This window comes from Blennius ocellaris (genome assembly GCF_963422515.1).
Source record: "Blennius ocellaris genome assembly, chromosome: 8".
In the NCBI taxonomy this organism is placed as follows: domain Eukaryota; kingdom Metazoa; phylum Chordata; class Actinopteri; order Blenniiformes; family Blenniidae; genus Blennius; species Blennius ocellaris.
This window is the reverse complement of record NC_137657.1, coordinates 27051389-27073537: the sequence shown is the minus strand read 5'-3', so window position 1 is coordinate 27073537 and position 22149 is coordinate 27051389. Positions and strand designations below refer to the sequence as shown.

Below are 22149 nucleotides of genomic sequence, written 5' to 3'. Positions count from 1 at the left end.
TGGCTCACTTCGACTCTTGTCTTTACCTAATAGATAACCAAACAGAGAACTGACTAATAAAAGTTTTTTATGTGTCACCACACGATTATCACAGGCTCTAGTCCTCCCAGTTTTACTAGACATCTTATTGCTTTTTTAAAAGCTTTGGATCACACTTCACTCTCTTACTCTCTCTCTCTCTCTGTCTTACTCTCTCGGAGCATAAATGAAATTCACAAAGAGGTTTTCACATGTGGTGGAGGACCGAGGAGCAGAAAACCCTCTTCTGAAGCTTCCCCGAGTAATCAGTGATACTTTGAAAGTGATTCTTCAGAAGAGGGAGAGCAGAACACAGACGACATCACTGTTTGCACCACAGCTGACTAGAAGGGACCCATGTAAGGCAGTAGGGGTTGCGCAACTTTTCCCGAAGGGCCACGTGAAAAATCAGCACTTCTACTGAGGGCCGAGACGTAATCTGACTTCAGTTTAACTCAATCACAATCGTCTCTTGATAAAAAAAAAAAAAAAAAAAAAAATGTTTTTACTTGATTTTTTTAAGAGCAACTGTTGCTTTGAATTACTTTTCACCAAGTCCATGCCTGAGAATCATGAGGTTTTTTTTTCTCCAAATTCTAAAGAAAAACTCGACTTATTTTATACATTTTTGCGAGGTAATAATGACTAGCTGTGCTTGCTAAGGTGCTAGACCCCCCCCCCCCCCCCCCCCCGAGACTGACGGTGCCCAGCCAGGTCTGCTGTACATTCTGACAGCTTGTGTGAAAACGCTTCATGTGCTTTACTTTATATCGTGCCACAGCAGTCGCCAAAGCTCTTTACATTACTAGTCACACACGTACATGCAACCTGCATTTTGTTGCATCGACATCGAAATAAGACAAATAATTGACAATAAGTGCCTTGGTGGTGTTTTCACACTGGGTGCTGTTATTCAACGTCGGTGTTGGTCGCTGTAAAACAAAGTCTGAGTCATCAGGAGGCTCTTGGGATGTGGTGAACATTTGAATAAAAGGATAAATTGTCTCAGGATTAATATTTATGTGTTCTTAGAGTCAACCTGCTTGCTGGACTTTTTTCCCCGAGGACTGCTGGTTTGAGTTTTCCAGCCTCACCTCAATAGTGATTCCCTCCTGCTCCAGGCTCAGGACTTCTCTGGACTTGACCTTCTGAGGACTGTAGTAGCTGCTCTCCGCCTGCGTTTCTGTCAGCTGGCGTGAAGAGAGAAAGAAATGTCGACGATCAATACATAGTGAAGCAGCCTCAGTGCTGTAAATGTAAAACTCTGAAATTAGATCAAACTGAACCACGCGAGAGTTACGGGAAATCTGTATAATTGTGTATTTTGGTTAAAAACAAAGCGATAGAAGAGGCAGGTTGACAGTTTCAGGAGCTGACAGCACTGTATTTGCACGACGCACTCGTCAGTTCAAACTTCCATCTATGACCGTGCTGCTGTCGGGTCAGAGGAGACACATTAAACTGCACATGTATTCCATCCAGAAATAGAATTAGAGTTAGAATTACAATACAGGAAGAGAAAATGGAAAAAAAAAAAACAACATGAAAATGTATTTTGCATTTCAAGGATGCTAACTTTAATGTAATGAAAAGTGAAAACCGTAATAGTGATAATTGTGCGATGCGGCAAAAAAAAAGAAAAAAGAAGGATACACACAACTGGAGAGCATTCCATGCGTTGCCGTGTCTCGACAATTCGCCGCTGAAACAGATACGCGATTTCATAAATAAACAAAAGGCTTTGCAAACTCTTGGATGTGAGGTACAATGAGGCCCCCAGAAAAGAATACGTATAACGAGAAAGAATAACATCTAAACAAGGACATATGACATTTTCTTAGATCAGAGGCTGGTCGCCAGCCGTGGGACTTCTCCGTCGTTTTCTGTTCCCCGGTTTGGACTCGAGCCAGAAACATTCATCAAACCACATGACAGCCACTCTTCTCTGATTTAAGAGGAGGCCCCTTTTCTGGCCTGAGTGAGACGACGATCGCAATAGGCCCAAAGCATTAAACATGCCAAAAAGCAAAGTGGTAATGTGCACGTGTTTGTTTACTGAGCATCCAGGGGGAAACTGATAGAAGAGGAACTGATACGCTGGATGTGGAAAACAAAAGGGAGACACGGGAGCGCTTGGCCAAAAAAAAAAAGAAAAGCAGTGACGCCGAGCCGCGACGCTTCTGAGGTTGACTGGTCTCCAAACCTTGTGGGTTGGAGGGCAGAGTGTGCAGACCTCAACCCGTTCAACTTTAACACAGGAAGCAGGTGCGGAGGGAAAGCCAGCTGTGCCTTATTATTCCTACTGATGGAGCAGACTCTCTCACCCTCGCGCCCTTCCTCTCTTTCTATATCCAGGAGAGTTTCATCACGTGCCCGCCAACGTCTGTGGCACCAAAGAGAAACTGCCAACGAGAACATAACACTGTCTGAACTCACACCGGGCCCTACCCTCATTTTTAAGCTTTCATTCTCAGGTAGTCTTTTACCGAAGAAACAAAGACTTCTGAAGAATTTGATGCAAGATCCCTTTTCTGTAGCTTCTAATTCTTCTAAACACTCCACGGCGTGGTAAAACTCCACAGCAATAACGTGTGATAAGCGTATGAGACAACTATGAGTTTCAAATGTCCACATCAGGGAATATTTGTCTGTTCTTCTTCTAAAAAAAAAAAAAAAAATGCCTCAATTTGGGTGGGAATCCCCGTCCATCTTACATGGCTGCTCTTTTTGAGATACAGCCACAGATATTCAATGATGTTTAGGCAAGTCAACCATATAAAAGACCCTCAGTTTACACTCGTTGAAGTGGTCCGTGGTGGGTTGTGGGTTGTGTTTTAAGATGGTTATCCGGTTAGAAAAAAAGCCATTCTCTGGAGCATTGTTAACAGATGGCAGAGTGTTTGTTTCCAGATCGTGCCCCTTATTTATTGTGAGTCCATGCTCCCCTCCACCAGTGGCCCGTTTCCCTTTGTCACTGGTGCAAAATGAATCCACTCCTGTGCGAAACAGCTGGAGAAGGGTGATGCACCGCCGCCGCACACCAATTATTAAGAAAGGAAACGGCTCTCCCAAAACACTGGGTTAAGCTTTTTCTAACCTACTTTCCAGGGATCAGTTTACCATTTCGACCGCGGCGTCGTGGGGCTCGTAGGCTAATGGCGGTCGGACTCTATAAAACCGTCAAATTTGCAGTCATTTCCGAGGTAATTAAGAGGAAAAGACCTTTGAAAACGGTGCTACGTTCTTATATATGGAGCCTAAACAATTCTCGGTACCAATGTGAAAAATCATCCATCCTTGACTCCCGTTTCCATTTGAGCTCATTGTCCACTTAGTTAACTAATCACACTTGTTAAGTGAGTTTATTGACTTGGGTTCGGGTTAGTTCATGTATTTCAATATTGTGTCGACTCAGCCGGGCACCGAGACGGTTTTTTTACATATCAGAACAATCAAAGGCTCTGGAGAACAAGTACAACTTCATGAGGCATGTCGGAAAAGTTTCGACAAATGTAAATTTGGGGTTTTGTTTTGTTTTTATAAGCAGGATCTGAAGCCTTGCTCAACTTGTGAAAATACCGACCACTGACTAAATCTACCAAACCAGGGGGGGGGGGTAAAAAAAGTCGTGTTTTTGAAAAGGAAAAAAATGGCATCAAGTCTGGTATGCAGTGAGTTTGGCAGGTGTGCCACAGGAAAGTAGGGGAACAAATGGTCAGTTCTTAACTATGCATTAAGTGTAAAAGTCATGAAATTACACCGCCAATTTCCCTGATCAAAGAGGATTTTGGGGGAGCGGTACGTCAGCATCTAAAAATACCTCTGATTTCACGTTCATGTCCAACTCGGGTTTCGGTCAGGAGCTGTTCAAAGACGCAACATTCCTTCAAACTAAATACTTCCTTGAAGGAAAGGGGTTGAAAGCGTTTTAAAAAAAAAAAACCATCCTTTCAGCTGTCTGCAATTACTCGAGACGAGAGGCAATTAATTGATTAAAAGAAGTCAAACAATACAGGAACGATTTCAACATTATTCGAAAAAAAAACACTGTTTGGTCTGAGATGTACCCCCAAATTCCCTGATCACACACGCACACGGCACACACGCTCACACGCTGGAGCGGTAATGTGGTCTGAAGGGCCTGAATCTGAGGGGAAACACAGAAAAGTTCCAACTATCCTGAATGAACAGGCTGGAGTAATGATGGAGATGCATTTCTCAATAGTCACCATACCACACATAATGTTTAAATCATTAATGCGGCCCAAGACGCCAGTTAGTGGTTACACTGCCCTACCCTGCCCTACCCTGCCCTACCCTGCCCTACCCTGCACACAGAGCCAAGGAACCAAACTTCCTCTGGCTCAGACTTAAGACTTAAAACTGAAGTTGAGCGGTGACTGTGAGGATGCAGGTGAACAAATTAGTTGTTTTTTTGTTTGTTTTTGTTTGTTTTTTTGTTGATCTTTCTTGTTTTTCCTCATTAATATTTCTGTATCCAAACCATTGTGTTGTACTGTACAACGGTCTATTTAAAATTGTTTATCTATTTTCACGTGCAAACTTCACTAAGTGTGTGTGTGTGTGTGTGTGGAGGGACGTATGATTGTGATATTTTGCTCATATCCTCTGGTACAGGTTGAAGTTACCAGATTGTTGATTGTATTGTATTATTAAAAATCAATAAACATATTTTGGGAAAAAAAAAAAAAGGATGCAGGTGAGAGGGAATGAGCTGATATAGAAATTATTAAAAATGTGAACAACTTCTCAACTAATTTTCAAATACACTGCATAAACAAATTTCCACATATTGTGCTTGAACGATGTTTTCAGAGAAACGCAGGACAAGAAAGATCAGATTTCTTCTTGCACGTAGGATTTGAGCATACAGGCGTGATTGACTCGCCGTCTTGTCCTGAACTCCACCCTGCTGAGAAAAGTAAAAGAGAAGTCTCTTTGCACTGAAGATGGTTCTTAATGCCATCTTCTTTATGTTTGAGTTTGGTGTCCAGTGTTGCTCAATACATTCGACGCCTATCAGCTTCCTAATTGTATTACCGGTACATGACGGAAAATGAGCACTTTCACCTCAGATATTACTCAGTACTATATATATATATATACAGTCATTGGAAGTAGGATGTTGTTCTCTTCCTCTTAAGTCTTTACATTAATGACAATTATTTATCATGAGTGTCACACAGTGTGACGATGGGACTCTTTGTGCATTTTCACCTTGAAGGTAACAGAAGCTTTAGTGCAGTAGAAGCCGATGGAAACGACGGGGTCTTTGGGCGTGTGTTGTTGGGGGTTGTTGGGAATGCCTCCCGTCTCTCCCTGCAGGTACAAGCCCTCCTCCCCTTCCTCCTCGGTGCCGACGATGGCCGGGACGAAAGACCACGCCCAAGACACCCAACCTTGGTCCTCCTCGTCGAGACTGCCGGACTGCATGTAGATATCGTGGCTGGAGGCCTGCCGCTCCAGGTCCACTTCCATCCCTGGAGGGAAACATCACAACAGACATAAGTAAGAATTCCAAAAATAGCCAAGCTGAAATACGAAATTAACCCTCAAGCAGTTTGATCTCTTCTCCACACTAACTTATAAGGACGCCTTCCATGCAAAAGTCCTTTTCTGCACACAATCGTTAGCCAAATGTAAATCCCATTCAAAGCAGGGTCCCAATGAAAAATGTTCACCTCGCCGTTGAACCAGCGTATTTGTCAGTTGACGGCGCGCCAACGGGGCAGGTTCTGAGAACACACCAATCAAACAAACAGCACACGTATGGTAGTAAAGTGTCTACCAAGTGCAGCACACCAAATTAATTAGTGCATGCCTCGCAGGCATTTTAATACAAGCAAGCTGTTTCAGCTGTCAACGGACACACAGAAAAACAGCCCAGGCGGAGGCAGTTTCACTGTAGTTGCTGCCAACGCTCCGGCGTGCAGGTGTGCATGCGTCCGTGTGCTGCGTGAACTCCCTCCCTGTTGAACTCTACAGAAAGAGGAGATGTTCATTCCGACGGAGGCCAGGAGGCGCGGCGTGTTCGCCAACATGCTGACAGAGAGGGGAGGGGGGGGGGGGGGACCTCAACTGAATCCGGTGATCAAGGCTGACAGTGAGAAACCAAATGCATGCAGATACGAGGTGGGTGCATTTGATAAGAGCCCCGGCAGATTTAAAGGAAACGGAGTCGGACCAAGTCGGTGCAAGGTGAAGCGATCTGAAGCAAGCATCTGCAAGCAGATGGGCCAGTTGGGAGAATTGTGTAAAATAAGCTCCCAAGAATGAGGGGGTGGAGTGTTGAAACCTAAACCCCGCAAGCTTCAAACCAGGTGACAATGTACTTCTAAATCGGTGTCGTGCTGGTGGCGTGCATTACAACATCAACGGTGAAGTCTTCCTCTATTATTAAATCAGAAAACCATTTGGGACCTCACAAGAGCTCAAAAAAAACCGCCGTGCAGCCCTCTGGTCCGGATCCTGACCCTTGCACTGGTCCCATCATCGTCTGTTTCCATACACGTTGGGATAAAGGAAGTTGATGTCAATATGCAAGAATGTGTAATCCCATTCCTCACCGCCTCACGTCCTCTGTGAGAAAACAATATTGTCTGTGAGGTCACAGCTTAGGAATCCCAGCGGCAGAGGCGGTGAAAATTATGACATATTTTAATTAAATCTTTCACTTTGTGAATTGGCAGCTGGAAATCCCATGTTATGGTCTTTTTTATCTCTCTCGCTCTGGCTCCGTCTCCCTGTCCGGCTCTATCTCCCACTTCTCCGTTTCCTTTTTTGTTTTCACTCCGCGAAGCCTTTGAGGTGTCACTTCAACGAGTTAAGCTCTTTCACTTCACGTCACCGTCTGACGACATTTCTACGTTTTGAGCCACGAGGCAATCAAAACAAAAAACAAAACAAAAAAAAGCACAATTCCACAATCAAGTGATCAAAACAGGGGGAGGCTTAGGGAGACTTTGAAGTATTAATCCAAAGAAGTGAGCGAGAAGGAAAATTCCCAGAGGGTGACATGAGCAGGCTGGAGGGGAAGCACAGCGACCGTGCAGGTGTGAAACATCCTCTTTTCTTTACGTCGCCATGAAAGCAAACCTGCCTGCATCTCTGGTGGACGGCCAACAAAAAGCATCGGGCCAGATTAATGAGCGCGTTTTCAAAATCAGATGATTTTGGGAGCAGTGTCTCATGGGATGTCGTGGTTGGTCAACAACCGACAGGATGTATGGCCGCCAGTGAGGCAGCAACAGTGTGAAGTGATTGTATGGCTCAATGAGAGGCAGTGAGAGCAAGGCAGTGCCCCTGCAGGCCAGTAGATGTCCCTCCATGTTTATAGAGGAGAGGTGGACTGCTCACCTGACCACTGTGTACAGGCTACTGTGCATGTCCTGTTTTCTGTTTAGCCCCATATATATGCATCTGTGCTCAGGCCCGAGCAATGCCCCGTACAGGAAACGTGATTTTTTTTATGACTGAACTGGGAAATGCTCTCAAATATCCTTTTCCTCCTCTCCATTCACAGTCCAGGTCTCCTCCACACACTCACTCTTCCACACATGCACACATTAATACACTCAAAACAGGTTTCAGCCAAGATACTGCCGGCTGTTTTATGCTCCCGGGATGACTTTTACATCAAGATGTTTCAAGAATAAATGTCTCCTCTTTTTAAAGCAGGAGAAAAAAATGTAAGTGTGTAAAAACACACCTCGTTTCAGTGGCTGAATAAAGTAAAGATGAGATTAAATTGGCTTGTTGTCTCGGTGGTTTACAAAGCAGTGGTAGCATGTAGTCTCTGTGTGACGGTTTATTCCAGGGGTCTCCAACCATTTCCCATCAAAAAGAGTCTGTCAGTCTGAGGTCTGTCACTTTACACTAAACACATTTAATCATAAAAGATAGCACAACTTATAAATGGATTTTTGTAGTTTTGCTAAATATAAATACAAGAGATTTCATGACTACAACTTGGAATTAATGTTGCTGTTTTAGCTTTACAGTATTAAACTACAACTATTTTTACTGATTCAGCTACTTTGGTTGTATTAGCCATTTCAGCCATTTTAACCTTTTGGCCAGTTTTTGCTCCATTCTTGACAGTTTCCAACATGTTGGCTACTTTTGTTTTATGCTTTCACATTATTTCTATCAAATTTTGAGCAATTTTAGCAGTTTGCAAGGGCAGTTCCCGCCTTCTTTAATTATTTTAGCCTGGCAAGTCTTTATGAGAATAAGCCAGGTATGCAAATAAAATAAAATAATTAAATATATATATAATAAGATGGGTTAGGGTTGCCCAAACCTTCCAACCAAGCAAACACAAAACACTCACTCCCATCCTGCACAAACAACAAACACTATGAAGACGATCCTCCACACTTCAGCAGCCACAGTCTTGTGTTCATAATTCTTCACATATTTATTGAAACCGTGAGGCGTTCAATGTTGTGACCAGCTGGTCCGTTTGAGCACGTTAGTCATCTATGTTTCCAACCACTTAATTATTCAGAGTTTCACAGACTCTGCCGAATTGTAGACGGCGGGAAAGTTTGCTGTATAACTGCGCCTGAAAGTTTGCTTTGGTTAGTGACACACACGTATCCCACACCCTTCACTTATTAGCGCTGTGCATTAATGAGACATTGGCTCTTACTTGAAAGAGAGAAATAATAATGAATCACAGTGAATCATAGGCACATAAACACATTACAAGGCTTTTTTTCCACTTTGATAATTGGCAATCAGAAAAAAAAACCGCCGTCTGATGAGGGAAAAATTAATATCGCACAGGATATACAGGAAACACAATTACAGGGCAGTGGAGTCGGAATCTGCTGCAAGCCGATGGGAAATCAGATGATTATGACAAAGTTGTACGTGGGAAACAATCACTGTCAACACGGCGCAACACGATACTGGAATTACACACGCTCCGACCCACAAACGATAAATATGCATGTAGAGAAAAGTCAGAAGACGCATGAACGTGCGACTGTGGTGCTCAGGAACCTTGCAACAGGTCCTGCCTTCCTCCTTCGAATCTGAAACGAATCCACTGAAAGCCATATGTCCGTGAACAAGCTCGGACCCCTCCCAACACACACACACACACACACACACACATGCACACCCAACGACTACAGAGTGCACACACACTCAAACTGCCCCCTTGCTCCCTTCAGCTTCTTCACTCTGTCGATTACTTCCAGCATAACAAGATCTGGGGGCGCTCGGGTTCCAAGAGCTGGTCCCCTCTTGTATATTTTTGTGATGGGATACTAATTCATTCTCAGAGGCTCGCATAGCAGTAGCATGACACCGACTCTTACATCTGGCATTGGACACTGGAGTGGAAACTGCGCCAACTCGCAGTGAAAGTTCCAGGCCAAGAGGCAGGGAGCAACGTCAGGAGGAGGAGAGAGAGAGAGAGAGAGAGAGAGAGAGAGACAGAGAGAGAGAGAGAGAGAGCGAAGGGGCTGTATTGTGTTGGGCTTGTCTGCTTTCCCCTCTGCCCACCACTTCTGCTCCACTATAATTTGCTCCCGGTGCTACGGGGGCTGATTTTTTTTGGCCCTGCGGGATCTGGGACTTGATCCCGTTCAATTTGGCAAAGGGGGGGGTGGTGGGGGGGGGGGGGGGGGGGGGGGGGGGGGCGAGGATGAGCAGTTTGGGGAAAGACGCAATGGATGCTTGGGGAATGAGGTGGGTTTTATTCGGGGGGCTTAAAGCAGCTATTAAAAGTACAATATACAGTCTGTGTGCGTGTGTGTGTGTGTGTGTGTGTGTGTGTGTGTGTGTGTGTGTGTGTGTGTGTGTGTGTGTGTGTGTGTGTGTGTGTGTGTGTGTGTGTGTGTGTGTGTGTGTGTACGTATTCCTGCAATGGGTATACGTTAGTATGCAGTACGCCAACTGCATGGATGCATTTAGGCTCAATAGCTGGACGCGAGTTGTGTGTTTTCCTACGGTGCCGTAATAAAAAAAGACAGAGGTGCTCCTGTGTTTGATTCCTCCCAAACTTTCCTTTCTTCATCTCTCTCTCTCTCTCTCTCTCTCTCTCTCCTGCCTCCGTCCACATGGAGGCCATCAGACATGATGACAACGGTCTGTGTCGAGTTACACGCTCCGGATTTTGTTTGTGGAAAAAAGCAGGAGGAGTGCACACCATGGTCAAAAGCCATGTTAAATGTCCCATTTAAGAAAACAGCAGCTTGTGGACGGGAACGAGGCAACACGTAGAGAGACACGAGGTTAACATGGAAACGGCACGCTGAGGAAAAATCGGAGGAACTTCAGCGATCGCAAACCTGATGACTGGAAGATTGGTATAAAATGTGCAGCTACAAAAAAGTACCGGTTGGGAGAAAAAGTCTCATGATAACGTGTAGAATACAGAAAAAAACCGTGGCTCAGAGCTTTAATGAAACTATCTTTAAGATGTCCGAGGGTGTTTCTCCACTGAGACCATACTCACCAGGTAGACTGGCTCCACACTCTCTTACATGGGCGGCTCCTTCGTCGCCCTCTCCCTCTTTGTGCCCGCCGATCTCTCCGTAGTACAGGGCGATGATCAGCTCTAAAATCCGGATAAACATGGGCAGCTGCTGATCTGTGATTGATAACTTCAGACTTTCCACCATGGTCTGGATCTATTAAGAAAAAAAAGGGCGGGGGAATGTAAAAAGATGGTTTAGGTTAGGATTTTGGAGTTGATCAAGTATGTGTTTATATGAGAAACAGGCTGCGGGACAACAGCTTCTGGAAGGCTACTGCGCACTGTAAGCACGGATGTATGGATAATAACAAGTACACCCTTTCCTATGAAGAGAGGCTGTACAGGTATGTTCCTTAAAGGTATATGATGAGCTAAAGAAACTGTTTTCTCAAGGTGGATGGAGGTGTCGTCCAGAGGAAGGAATTAATGGAAGAACGCTACCGGAAGTCCTTCATCCCAACAGCTGTTAGGATATTAAGCAAGTCACTGTAAACGTCCTACATGTACCATTTACACCTGTACTGAGTACATCTCTTTTACCTATCTACACTGTGTGTATATCGATCCTGGCAATTTACTCTTTTTTTAGAGGATTTTTCTTTTTTACTGGTTTTCTTTTTTTCTTTTTACATATTCAATTTTTTGTGCTCTTTTTTGCTCTTGTTTAGATTCTTACATATGTTTACATATTTTAATTCCTTAACCTTATAAGTTCTGCACCTTTTTACCTTGAGCTGTTGTAAGTTTGCGTTTCCCCCTGGGGAGGAATAAAGCTCTCTACTCTCTAAACAATGTAAAGGGGGAAAAAACTAAAGTACAATAACATAGTAAGGTCATTTTGAATGGAATCAGCTCATAATAAAAATACTTGCTACTTCAAACTTTAAGAAAGCTTAAAAAAAAAACCAACAACACAAAAACAACAACAAAAAAATCGTCGTGGTCCAAATATTAGACGTGAATATACATTTCTGAAATAAAAATGATAAACACATAGATTTAAACTGCTTTTTCCATTCTTAAATACTGGTAACTTGGACGTTTTCTAGCTCCAGTCAGTTTTATATACATCCCCTCCCGTCTCCAGTGTCCTCTGCCTCATGCAGATCTCCTGCCTCGCTGGTTTAGCTCTGATTTTCTGGGTCATCCTCGCTGCCGTCCAAAGCATTTGAGAATTTTAAAGCCTGAATGGCTTCTGAACGGGAACCTTCAGCACTTGCAGCTGGCTTGTTATCCCTCCGGTGTGATATCCCCAAATCATATCCAGAATATTCCTCTCTTTTGCGGCGCTCCTGTGCAGAACTGAGCATTAAAGCCCCGGGGTTAAATATTACAGCCCGAATAAGACTTCATCACGTTGCACACCTATTTCCAAGAAATAAAATTACTTTCCAGTTGTACCAATACATATTGTCGGAACTTATATGTACGTATAAGAAGTGGTGCCGTAAACAACTTCTGTTAACAATGAGCACGACTGACAGGCGATTTTGAAGCATTAAGACACTAAATGTCAATTTCCTGACTGAAAAAACTGTTGTTGACAGGAAGGTTTGAACATTTCTAGATTACCTGAGTTGTTTAGACAAGTGAAATCTTAATAGAGATCGTTTGCTAATAGCGAAGCACGGATTAAACTTGAGCGACACATCAAATTACTTGTTATCTTGCATTCCTGTGTAGGGCTGCCTTGCCAAAACAAGCTGATATCTTCCATATGTATCCCGTCGATGCATTCAACAATAGAGCGTAATAAGTCATTATCCTGCTGTCGTTATGAGTAACTGCAGCTCCTCCAACGTGGCGCATAGTGGCAGAAGCCCTTGAGTGTGTTGCTCACTTTGATGACAGATGGGATCTTAGCGTTGATGTTGTCGTAGGTGAAGTGGAGCCGCGTTCTGAAGGAGCACTTGTACAACAGCGGGTCCTGGTAAAACTCGATCTTGCCGCTGGCGTTCCGCTTGTCCAGGCACACGGTGCAGTCGGCGAAGTTGATGACTTTTCTTAGGACCAGCTCCGGAGCTGCACGCGGTGAAAAGAGAGAAAATCTATATGCACATCGAACACGGACGTAATATGAAGAGACAGCGGAGTGTGACGGAATACGAATAAAGTCATACGTGCAATCATGCTACTTATATGGCATTCAGAAGGATTAAAGATAACACTCAGCACTGTAATCTAACTGTGTGCATGTGCGTTGTTGCTGATTCACTTGTCCTTTACGTGCTGATATCCTATTTGCAAGAATGATTTAACTCCCTAAACAGTGCCAGTAGCTCCTGTTCTGATCCTCACTTGCTTCATATTAAGTAATGGCATGAGTGTAACGGTATGGTGAAAGTCTGCCAACAAGTAGAATTGTTCCTTTTAAAGAAAAATCATGAACGTATGACGGTGAGCAAACAAACACAAAGCATATGACAATGTTTAATGTGTTGTCTGTGTTGTGTACTTCGTCTACTGTGTTGTTCATCCTTTATTAGAGTTAGATTCCAAACCAGGGGGTCCCGACCACCACGGGGGGACCAGAGTTTAATTTTTAGGGGTATGATATTTATTTCATATCTTAAAATCACTGATTATTTCATTGGTTAAAGAAAAAAAAAAAAGATTTGAAGCATTTACACTGAAAGTGTAGGCAGCAGGAGAAGAAAAGGAAATATGTCAAACTAAAGAGTGAAATAAATCAGTCAAAAAGAAAAAAAGAGTGTACCAAGAGAGTTACATAGAATGTGGCTTCAATAAAACAATGGGCTGAGAGCTGAATGCATCTTTTGCTGTAAAAAAAAATACTGCAGATGAAATTTTGAAACTGCAAGCTCATGCGGCACCAATCCCAAGAAACCCCCAAAGAGTTTATCCTCAGAGAAAATAAACTCGCTGTTATAGAATAAAACTGTATTTCACATATTGTGTGTTACGAGGCGCCTTCAAGGTTTTTTTTGGTACGGGGGTGTCACCTCGGTTTACAATAGTAAAACTGTTTGTCCCTCAAGAAAAAAGTTGGGAATCACTTTTTTTTTTTTTTTTTTTTAAATCTCCATATGTTCCTTTCTATCCGGCGACGGAAACTCCCCCGGTGGCGTTTAACGGTCACGTCCAAAACGTGTGTGTTTGACCTCGGTGTGAACTGACAGAAAGACCCACTCACACATGTATACGGGTTACTGTCCCGCTGGATTTACAAGGTAAACCACCGACCCGAGGAATGCTGCGGCGGATTACTCACCGGCGATGTCCATGAAGGCCCTCTCCCACACGTCGTCCACGGTGTAGCACTCCGCCGAGGTAATGTTGACCGAGAGCACGATGTCGTCCTCCACGTACTTCAGGATCAGGTTGTTCACCACGATGTTCACGTTGTTCACCACGCGTCGGATCAGACTCTGCACGTAGCCTGCAGACACAAAGGTAAAACGCGTTGTACTGGATAATAAATCCACATAAAGCCGCACACTTAATTGCAGAAAGACGACCTTCGCACAGAGAGGGGGCACGGTAAACATGCTAGCGTACGTCCAATAATCCATTTGGACAGATTGAGTGCCGAGACACTGTAAAAGAAACAAATCTCGAGCTGCATTCCTTTCAATTCTAAGCTAAATACCACTGACCCCTGCCATCCTCGTGGGCTCGTAAATAAGAGGAGGTCCTGACTTGTTATGTTTTGCCACAGCACACCCTTGCACATGACCTGTGGAAGGAGCTGAATATCCATTAAATAAAGGATTCTAAACCTCACCCTGAATGAACGCCTCCACAAATCCCGGGTGAATTTATGAATCTCTAAAGGCCGCTGCTCTCCTTTAAGACGCAAAGTCTTGTTTAACCCAAAGCCATGCTCGTGCTCTCTCTGACACGTCCCTCTCAAGCCCGTTAAACCATTTGGAAGCCTGCGTGTTCCCCTAAACATTAAAACGCTACATTACATGAGCACATACGTGTTGACGTTTAAAAAAAAAATACAGTGACAGAACTGTACAAAATAAGTTATTGAGGTTATAGATGGGTCTGAAGAATTCCTTAAATTACAATACCGTTTAACGCTTTTACATTTTTACAATCGTGCTCAGAGCCACTGAAAACGCTCCAAATGCAACTTTTTGATAAAGTACTTCTTCTGCACATGTGAGAATGATGGACCGTAACAAAAATGTTTGCCTCTAGAGTTTCATGAGTCCCAGTCCCCCAGCTCTCCCGGGACTTGGTAAGTTTGATCCCTGACAGTCAACTGTCATAGCGATCTGCTAATGTCCATGTATTCCCATTAGTCATGTTTATAGCATGTCGTTCTCGGCACCCAAGTGTGTAATTTCAATTGCAATTCTGCGGTTTCCGTGTAAACAAGCATTTTCAAAATATTCTGGGGAAAAAAGTGCAAAAACAACGTGTTTTCACTTGAAACGTCATATAAATGTAAATGGCAAAATCATTATAACAACAAATATATTGTGCCGTGATGTTAAGACTGCTATTTATATTGAAATGTCAGTCAGTCACTTGCACACAAGTCATTGTGTGCAAGTGTTAGAAACATCGATATTTGAGTGGAGAAACATGCATCTGGGGGGGGTGAATGGTAGGAGGGTGGCAGATTTTCTGTACAGGAGGTGAGATGATGTGGTAACCAAGAGCAAGCAGGGGAGGAAAAAAAACAGCCTGACAGATTGGGTTTCAACAGAGCTGGGGGAGCCATCCTACGGTGTTACCGCGGCCTTCTAATGGCCAGAGTGACGCCCAGAAACAGAAGCTTCGCAGGGAAAACATACATGGTAAGGTCATTACTCAACAAAGTAAGAAAGAACTTAAAATATTACAGACAGGGGAGTTGCGTCCATAAAATATGAAAATATACAGCAATAAATCCTCCTCGCCACAGGACCAATGGCATTATTCATTCCTCCCATGTACTGTTAAACACAGTCGCTACACGTTAAAACATATAAAGCTTTAATGCTTTTGCTTTATTTTCCAAACCAAATGTTTTTCTTCCTGTATCTACAAGTCTGGCACGGGGGTACAACAGAAACGATAATTAGGCCCAACTAAATGGTGCTGTTGATAAAAAAAAAATAAAAATCTATATATATATATTTCTATGAATTGGTTAACTGTCCTGCAACTTGTACACTGGCCCAACTCCGTATTAGTATAATCCAATTGACAAAATTCTCCTGAGTTTGCTGCCTGGCCGAACTGTGGTGGGGAGAGAAAAAAAATGACATAATGTAAACTCCACTCATAAACGCAATGTGTGTTCATGACACCGCGTGCGCTGGCCGCTTGGGTGCACGGATGTTGGGTGTATGCGTGCGTGCCTGCGGTTCCGGGGGTCAGCAGGAAAGCCGCCGTCGCACCTGCAGCCCGGGCAGTAAAAAAAAACCCCGGCACTCTACCTCCTGCTATTTCCCTCTCTGGATCTAATTTATCCATGTCAGGGTGTCTTTCCCTCTCTCCCAGGCACCCCCCTCTCACACTTGGCTATTACCTCTTCTTGCCTCGCACCGAGTCCCAGGTCCCAACCCGTCCCCGCTGCTAGCCGGCGCAGCTCGGAACTTCTGTAAACAATTGACACAGCCGGCACCTGTGCTGCGGCCCACGGGGAAGAAGCCCACTTAAAACTGTTCAACCATAAAATGGCTGGAAAAACTAGCTCCTTTATGTGATCTAAGAACAGGCCGAGGGGCTCTCCTCTGTGCAATATAGGAAAGAAAGACCATATTGTACATGCGCGCCATTTTTCCTGTATGTGGAAAGTATTAGCAACATTGGCCGTGCCCAGTTATTAGCTATGGCGAGGGCAGACTGACACGTCCATCAAACCATAAAATTGCTGTGCGGTGAGCCCAATGCAATACGGCTTATCTGACATGCAGAAAAATAAAAAGTAGCACATGAATCTCACTTTTACTTCCGAAGGGCTATGTAAAAACATAAATGAACACCCAAAAGGCGACCACAACAAATGCTCATAGTATCATAGTATGTTGACCCTTCAATCAGCTTTCAGGCCTCTTATTATAAAACTGTAAAGTCACAAAACCCACCCATGCATGGTACAGCAGGTCCCCTGAGCAGAAAAAAAAAAAAAAAAAAGCTCTCCATGGAGAGAGCTCCAGCTTTTACCAGTGTGGGATATCCTCCATCCATAAGTAGCATTTCCCCAGTAATACCAGAACAGCTGTTGTATTTATTTTCCGAGCAAAGGCCGCGGTACCAGTGCTACTACTGTCCTGGTACTGGGGTCTTACCTCAGAAAATAAATACGGCAGCGTGTTTGCATTTCAGTTCATGCAAATCTCAATCTCCTTCAGTCACACGCACACTTGCTCAAGCGTTCATGCGTGCGATATTGCGAGGGACATTCGACACAACACGTGCAAGCTCACATTTGACACCGACGGGAACAAAACTGCGAATTGAAAAGCTGTCATTGGGGAGAGAAAATATGTAATGTGAATGGACAGTTTATATTTAATGGTATTAGGTTTCTCCACATCTGTGCAAAAATACTACATGGTACGGTAGATTGTCGTAGATACACACATGCAATAAATTCAGACAAACCTGTCCGAGATACTTGGAATGAGGGAGCACACGTGCATCTGGTTCACAATACACAAACTGAGGATCTATGGAAGGGGTGTGAAACTGTAAGGCCAGTGGGCTAAACCGGGCCAGCCTGGAGGCGACAATCTGGCAAAACAACCAAGCAAATGGTGAAAAATGTCAACGAGAACATTGATTTTAGAGATAACAGTGACGCTGCCATGAATGCTAACTACCTCCTTGCTATCAAACTAGCCTTAAAGCCATGCTGTCAGGGTGAGTTTGTAAAAAATATGCACAATCCGATAGCGACAGGAGAAGTTTTTTTTTTGGACATGTGACTTTGCGATGGCAAGGTGAAAGTAATTCAATATAAACTGGTGAAATTCTCTCCAAATGCATTACTTTACCAGTGGACAATACTCGGTTAACAACATTGGTCTGCTGGCACATTTGTCAGTCGGTAACGAAACAACAACACCCCTGCAAGATGTGCTTTGCAATACGCTTTTGATTAAAAGTGAAAATCGTCCTCTCACAGCAAAGCGTCTTTCAAAACAGGAAAACACTTGGGACGAACTTGGGGATTTATCGGGATAGTTTGGTTTTGAAACTGCGTGTGTGTGTAATATTTGCTCCCGATTCTGGTAACATGCTTTAAACCTATGTTCAAAGGAACGCGCCACTAATAAATCTCTTTGATGTGATATAAAACAAAACACATTTTCCCACGTGTGAAAAAGGCCAAAGCGGTAATCTCTTAGAACAGACAAATGTGGCTCTCACAAACGGTGGCCACTGGTCCCCCACAAGCAGCGGTAAACATAATCACTCACAGAGGCGCCCAAGGTGGAAGCACTTGGTCTTTTGGTCTTTGTGTGGCTCCCAATCCCATGGCATATGAATTAACATCCCTATTTTCTACCACAGGGTGAACAAGGAGGATAAATCCATTCAATGTGTGGGAGCTTAGGGCCAAATGACTGTAAAATTGGAAGGGCTGCCTTTCGGTGTTGCCATGTTTTGTTTTGGTCGTTTTAAAGGGAAGCTGAGACGACAACATGGTGTTTTGTTGACACGGATGCTCACAAAGGGGCAAGAATGGCCATTTCTTTATGACGAAAATGAAGGTGCTCCTTAACACAAACTCATGCAGATAGCAAGATTACTCCAAATATCAGAATTAGAGTCATCATTATATACGGGTTATGATGAGATTATTTTGAATTCTGAAATGTGTGGAATAAAGCATTGGTCTGGACCCCTTATGAACTAACGTGCTGATGTCACCTGAAGACTTTACACGACAGCGTGCGCCGCGGCACCATGCCCTCACTTTGAACAAAGAAAACATCCTCTAACGACATTAAGAGCTCCCGACCGGTTTGGTTTGTATCTTATTCTTAGGAAAATATTCTCCGTGTGACTCATTGCAGGTTAGTTTTACCCCCCCATCTACCTTTTAACCCCTACCTTTTAACGGCTGGGGTTACGGCGTTCAATTTGCTTCCTTTCCGTTATTGGGGTGCTGCGGCCTTTGACCCGGAGTCGTCTCTGCAGCCGGTAACGGGTGGAATCAAGGGCCGGCGGTGCAACAGTGGTCGCACAAAGAAACACACTCACACGGACACACCTGGGATATCTGTTGGGAGGCAGGCCCGGGGGGGGGGGGGGGGGGGGGGGAGATGCCGTGGTGTGAGGCACCCTGCTTTAACAGCTGGGGAGAGATATTATCTTATAATGTCAAGCCTGGAAATGGATCCTCCCCAGATACAACCAGCCAGGAGTGAGAGTTCATACATTCATGCGTCGTAAGGGCTCAGGGAGTGAACCTCTGGTCATTAGACCGGCCTATCTCTTACAGCTCCAACCCCCTTATTGCTCTCACTGTGTTTTCTTCGTCCCTGCTGCCTGAACGGCGGCGCTTTTCTCCGTGTTTTGTCACCTTCGCCATTAACGTCGCCGTTTGTTTTCGCCTTGGACGACGTCGGCGTCATATAGACTTTAATAATGCAGCATCTTGTTCATTAAGATTCAAAGTGTCTTTGCCAGCATGTGTGTGTTTAAAATGTTTTTTTTTAAAAGGCCATCATTCATGAAACAAAACCCTTCTTTGTGAGGTGCAGCAAAGTGTTGCAGGAAGGTAGCGTGGACTCCATGGCCCTGTCGGAGGCGTGTGGTCAAGTGGCCTTGTTGATAAGAAACATCTCTGGGGTGATTTATCACATACACATCCCCCCCCCACACTCACTGCAGCTGATTTACACTGGAGAAAAAAAACAAGAGCACTCATGTAAAAAAAAAAAAAAAAAAGGATATTTCTCACAGTGTAAACCAAACTGAGTTTACCAACAGGTTGGTGATTTTTTAGGACGGCTTTGTCGCGTTAAAAGTTCTGCCACGCCAAACCCCCCCCCCCTTAACCCAGCCCGTCGGTGTAGAAGTCAGCAGAGCGGGGGAGGGAGGGAGAGAGCGGGCCTCACTGGTCCCAGGGCCATCACTCACCTGGGGGCAGATCCGGGTCGCTGGGGGCGGCCTGCTGGAGGCGGCGAGGCTTGGCCACAGCCTTGGAGCTGTCCGACACACTGCGACTTGTGGAGCTGGAGCCGCTGTCGTGGTCGTCCTGTGCAAACAAACAAAAGCGCACGTGAGGTTTGAGACTGAAATTAGGTGCGTGTGTGTGTGTGTGTGTGTGTGGTTTACTGAGCTCTATCAACAAACACTAAGATCCACTCTCAAAGTATGTAATGTTAAAAGAATCTGTACAGGAGAACAAGAGTTTGGGCAATATTTGTCTCTGGAATCTAATTTAAACCTAATACTCTTCGCTGCTTTGCGAGGAACAGTGTAACAATTGTAATCTAATAGCTACATGTGGTGATGGAGGCCAGAGAAACGATGGCAGATTGAGTATTATTCCTTCTCCGAGGTTGCCGCTAGACGGGGGAGGGCCTGGAGGAGCAACGCCGCCGAACCGAGGCCCACCCCCCTCGCCATAAACCTTCCCGCTAACCTTTCCTCCTATCCTCATTTAACAACCATCCCCATGGCCTCTACAAATAAACTCTGGTCCTTGGATGAGAAAGGTGAAGGCCTCTCCTCCACAACATCACATGTCAACTGCTCTCAAGAGGCAGGCGGACTTTTAAAGCCCAGGAATGCAAAATCAGTGTGTGTGTGTGTGTTTATGTGTGTGCGGACGTATGATGAAATGAACATCCCCTTCAGAGATGAGCTTGAAGATAAACAAAATGAGCCCACATTCGGGGTAAGTGAGGTTATTTATCTGGTGGGCTTGCAGGGACTCCTGGTTGCTCTACAGCGAAGATGTGAAGTGGAGTCAACACAACAGAGATATGAGGAAAAACAGAGGGTGAAACAGAGGAAAGTCAAGGACTTTTACTAAATCTACGACTACGGCGAATGCAGTTCTCTGAACAAACCTATAAAAAAAGGGGGGGGGGTGGGAGAAAAATCTTGTTTAATAATTCAGTATTGGGACTTAATAAGTTTTAAAGCTGAATACCGAGGCTTTCATATCTGACGTCAACAAGCGACAAACCTTGGAGAAGCTCCATTAACAATAACGAAGCGGATTATGTGGACTTGTAAAAAACCCTGAGTAGATTTTCACCTCGCCGCACTGTCCTGTTTCCAATGTTTAGAAGGGATTTGCATGTTAACGGCCCTGGACTCAACAGCCTCCATAATCAAAGGTTATGGGAATAATCTTTTTTATTTAGTTTTTTTGCAAGCAAATGACAAATATTAGTCCTACGTGGGTAACAGCCAGCACTACTGTAAAAAAAAAAACTCCTCCACCATAAATGACGAGATTGGAGAAGCACGGGGGGGGGGGGGGGGGGGGGACGGCTAGCACAAATACCATACTACTACTACAACTGTTAAACTGCGAACTCCCCCAACAGCTACCATGTCTGACAACAAATACCTCATATTCAGGTTCTTGGTAGACAAAATCCTGCAGCAAACAATGTCGAATGGAAGAAGAAAGAAAGAAAAAACAGTTTGTCACAAAGGGAGGAATAAAGAAAGTTGTCATGTAAGAGCCATTCCTTAAACCAAGAAGTTGGGGGTGGGGTGGGGGGGGGGATACATTGGAAAGCCGAGTGAATAACACCCCGGTATGGCATTGATTAGGGGTTAGTGCAGCGCAGTAACCTTTGGGAGTCAGGCTGGGTGGTAACCAGGAGATTGGAACAAAGAAAGAAAGGAGATCACATGTGTTTCAGCATTTAAGTGTCTCAGGAGTCGCCCCTTATCCTGACTTATCCTGACTAATGTAAACATTCAAAGTGTCAAAAGCAAATATATTTAGCTACTCCACACACACACACACACACACACACACACACACGCACGCACACGATCCATTGACAAACACTTCAATGTGTGAAAGAGAAAAAAGCCGCAGTGAAACTTCCCGGGCCAGTTGCGTGCTGCACATACTGTACATTCACACAATCCACACACACCGCCGGGTCAGCTTCTTGACACCGTTGAATGTCAATGGACCCCTGTGTCTCTTTGTGGTTGTGTAAGAAAGATTTGGGTTTTAAACATACTGTGCATAATTTGCATTGTGGACAGAGTGACAGGGAGGTAAGTATCCCCCCCCCCCCCCCCCCCCCCCCCCCCCCACCACCCCCGGTGCAGTAAAGTAAACACGCAATAGCCAGAAGAGATGAAAGACACTGACAGAAATATTTACACTCGGCGGCGGTGGCAGAGCGGCAGTATGCAGGCTCTCTCCTCCTCATCAGCGAGTGGTGGGAATTAGCAAACAAAAGACAGAGGAATAATAAATACTCCATCCAGGTTGCAGAGAATGACATCTGGTATATAATATGATGTGAATTAGTAGCTGTTTATTCACACTTTGTACATTTTTCTTCACTTCAAAAGAAGAACCTGGTATATCTAAAGACATTACAATTAAAAAAAAAAAGTAAGACTATACATAATGTGGAAAAAAAAGCACATGTTGCAGTGTTTAGTTTAGATCACAATACACTACTTGAGCACATTACAATTAGAAACAGTCT

At 44.3% G+C, this 22149-nt stretch overlaps 1 protein-coding gene across 1 annotated transcript in view; it reads right to left on the bottom strand.

The window, feature by feature from the left end:
• vps13b (vacuolar protein sorting 13 homolog B) overlaps nt 1–22149 on the bottom strand; it is a 328731-nt gene that overhangs the window by 285026 nt on the left and 21556 nt on the right. Inside the window, 6 exon segments of the mRNA XM_080500575.1 lie at nt 1113–1208; nt 5257–5519; nt 10511–10685; nt 12372–12553; nt 13764–13931; nt 19589–19706. Of these exon segments, the coding sequence (XP_080356701.1) occupies nt 1113–1208; nt 5257–5519; nt 10511–10685; nt 12372–12553; nt 13764–13931; nt 19589–19706 (1002 nt within the window).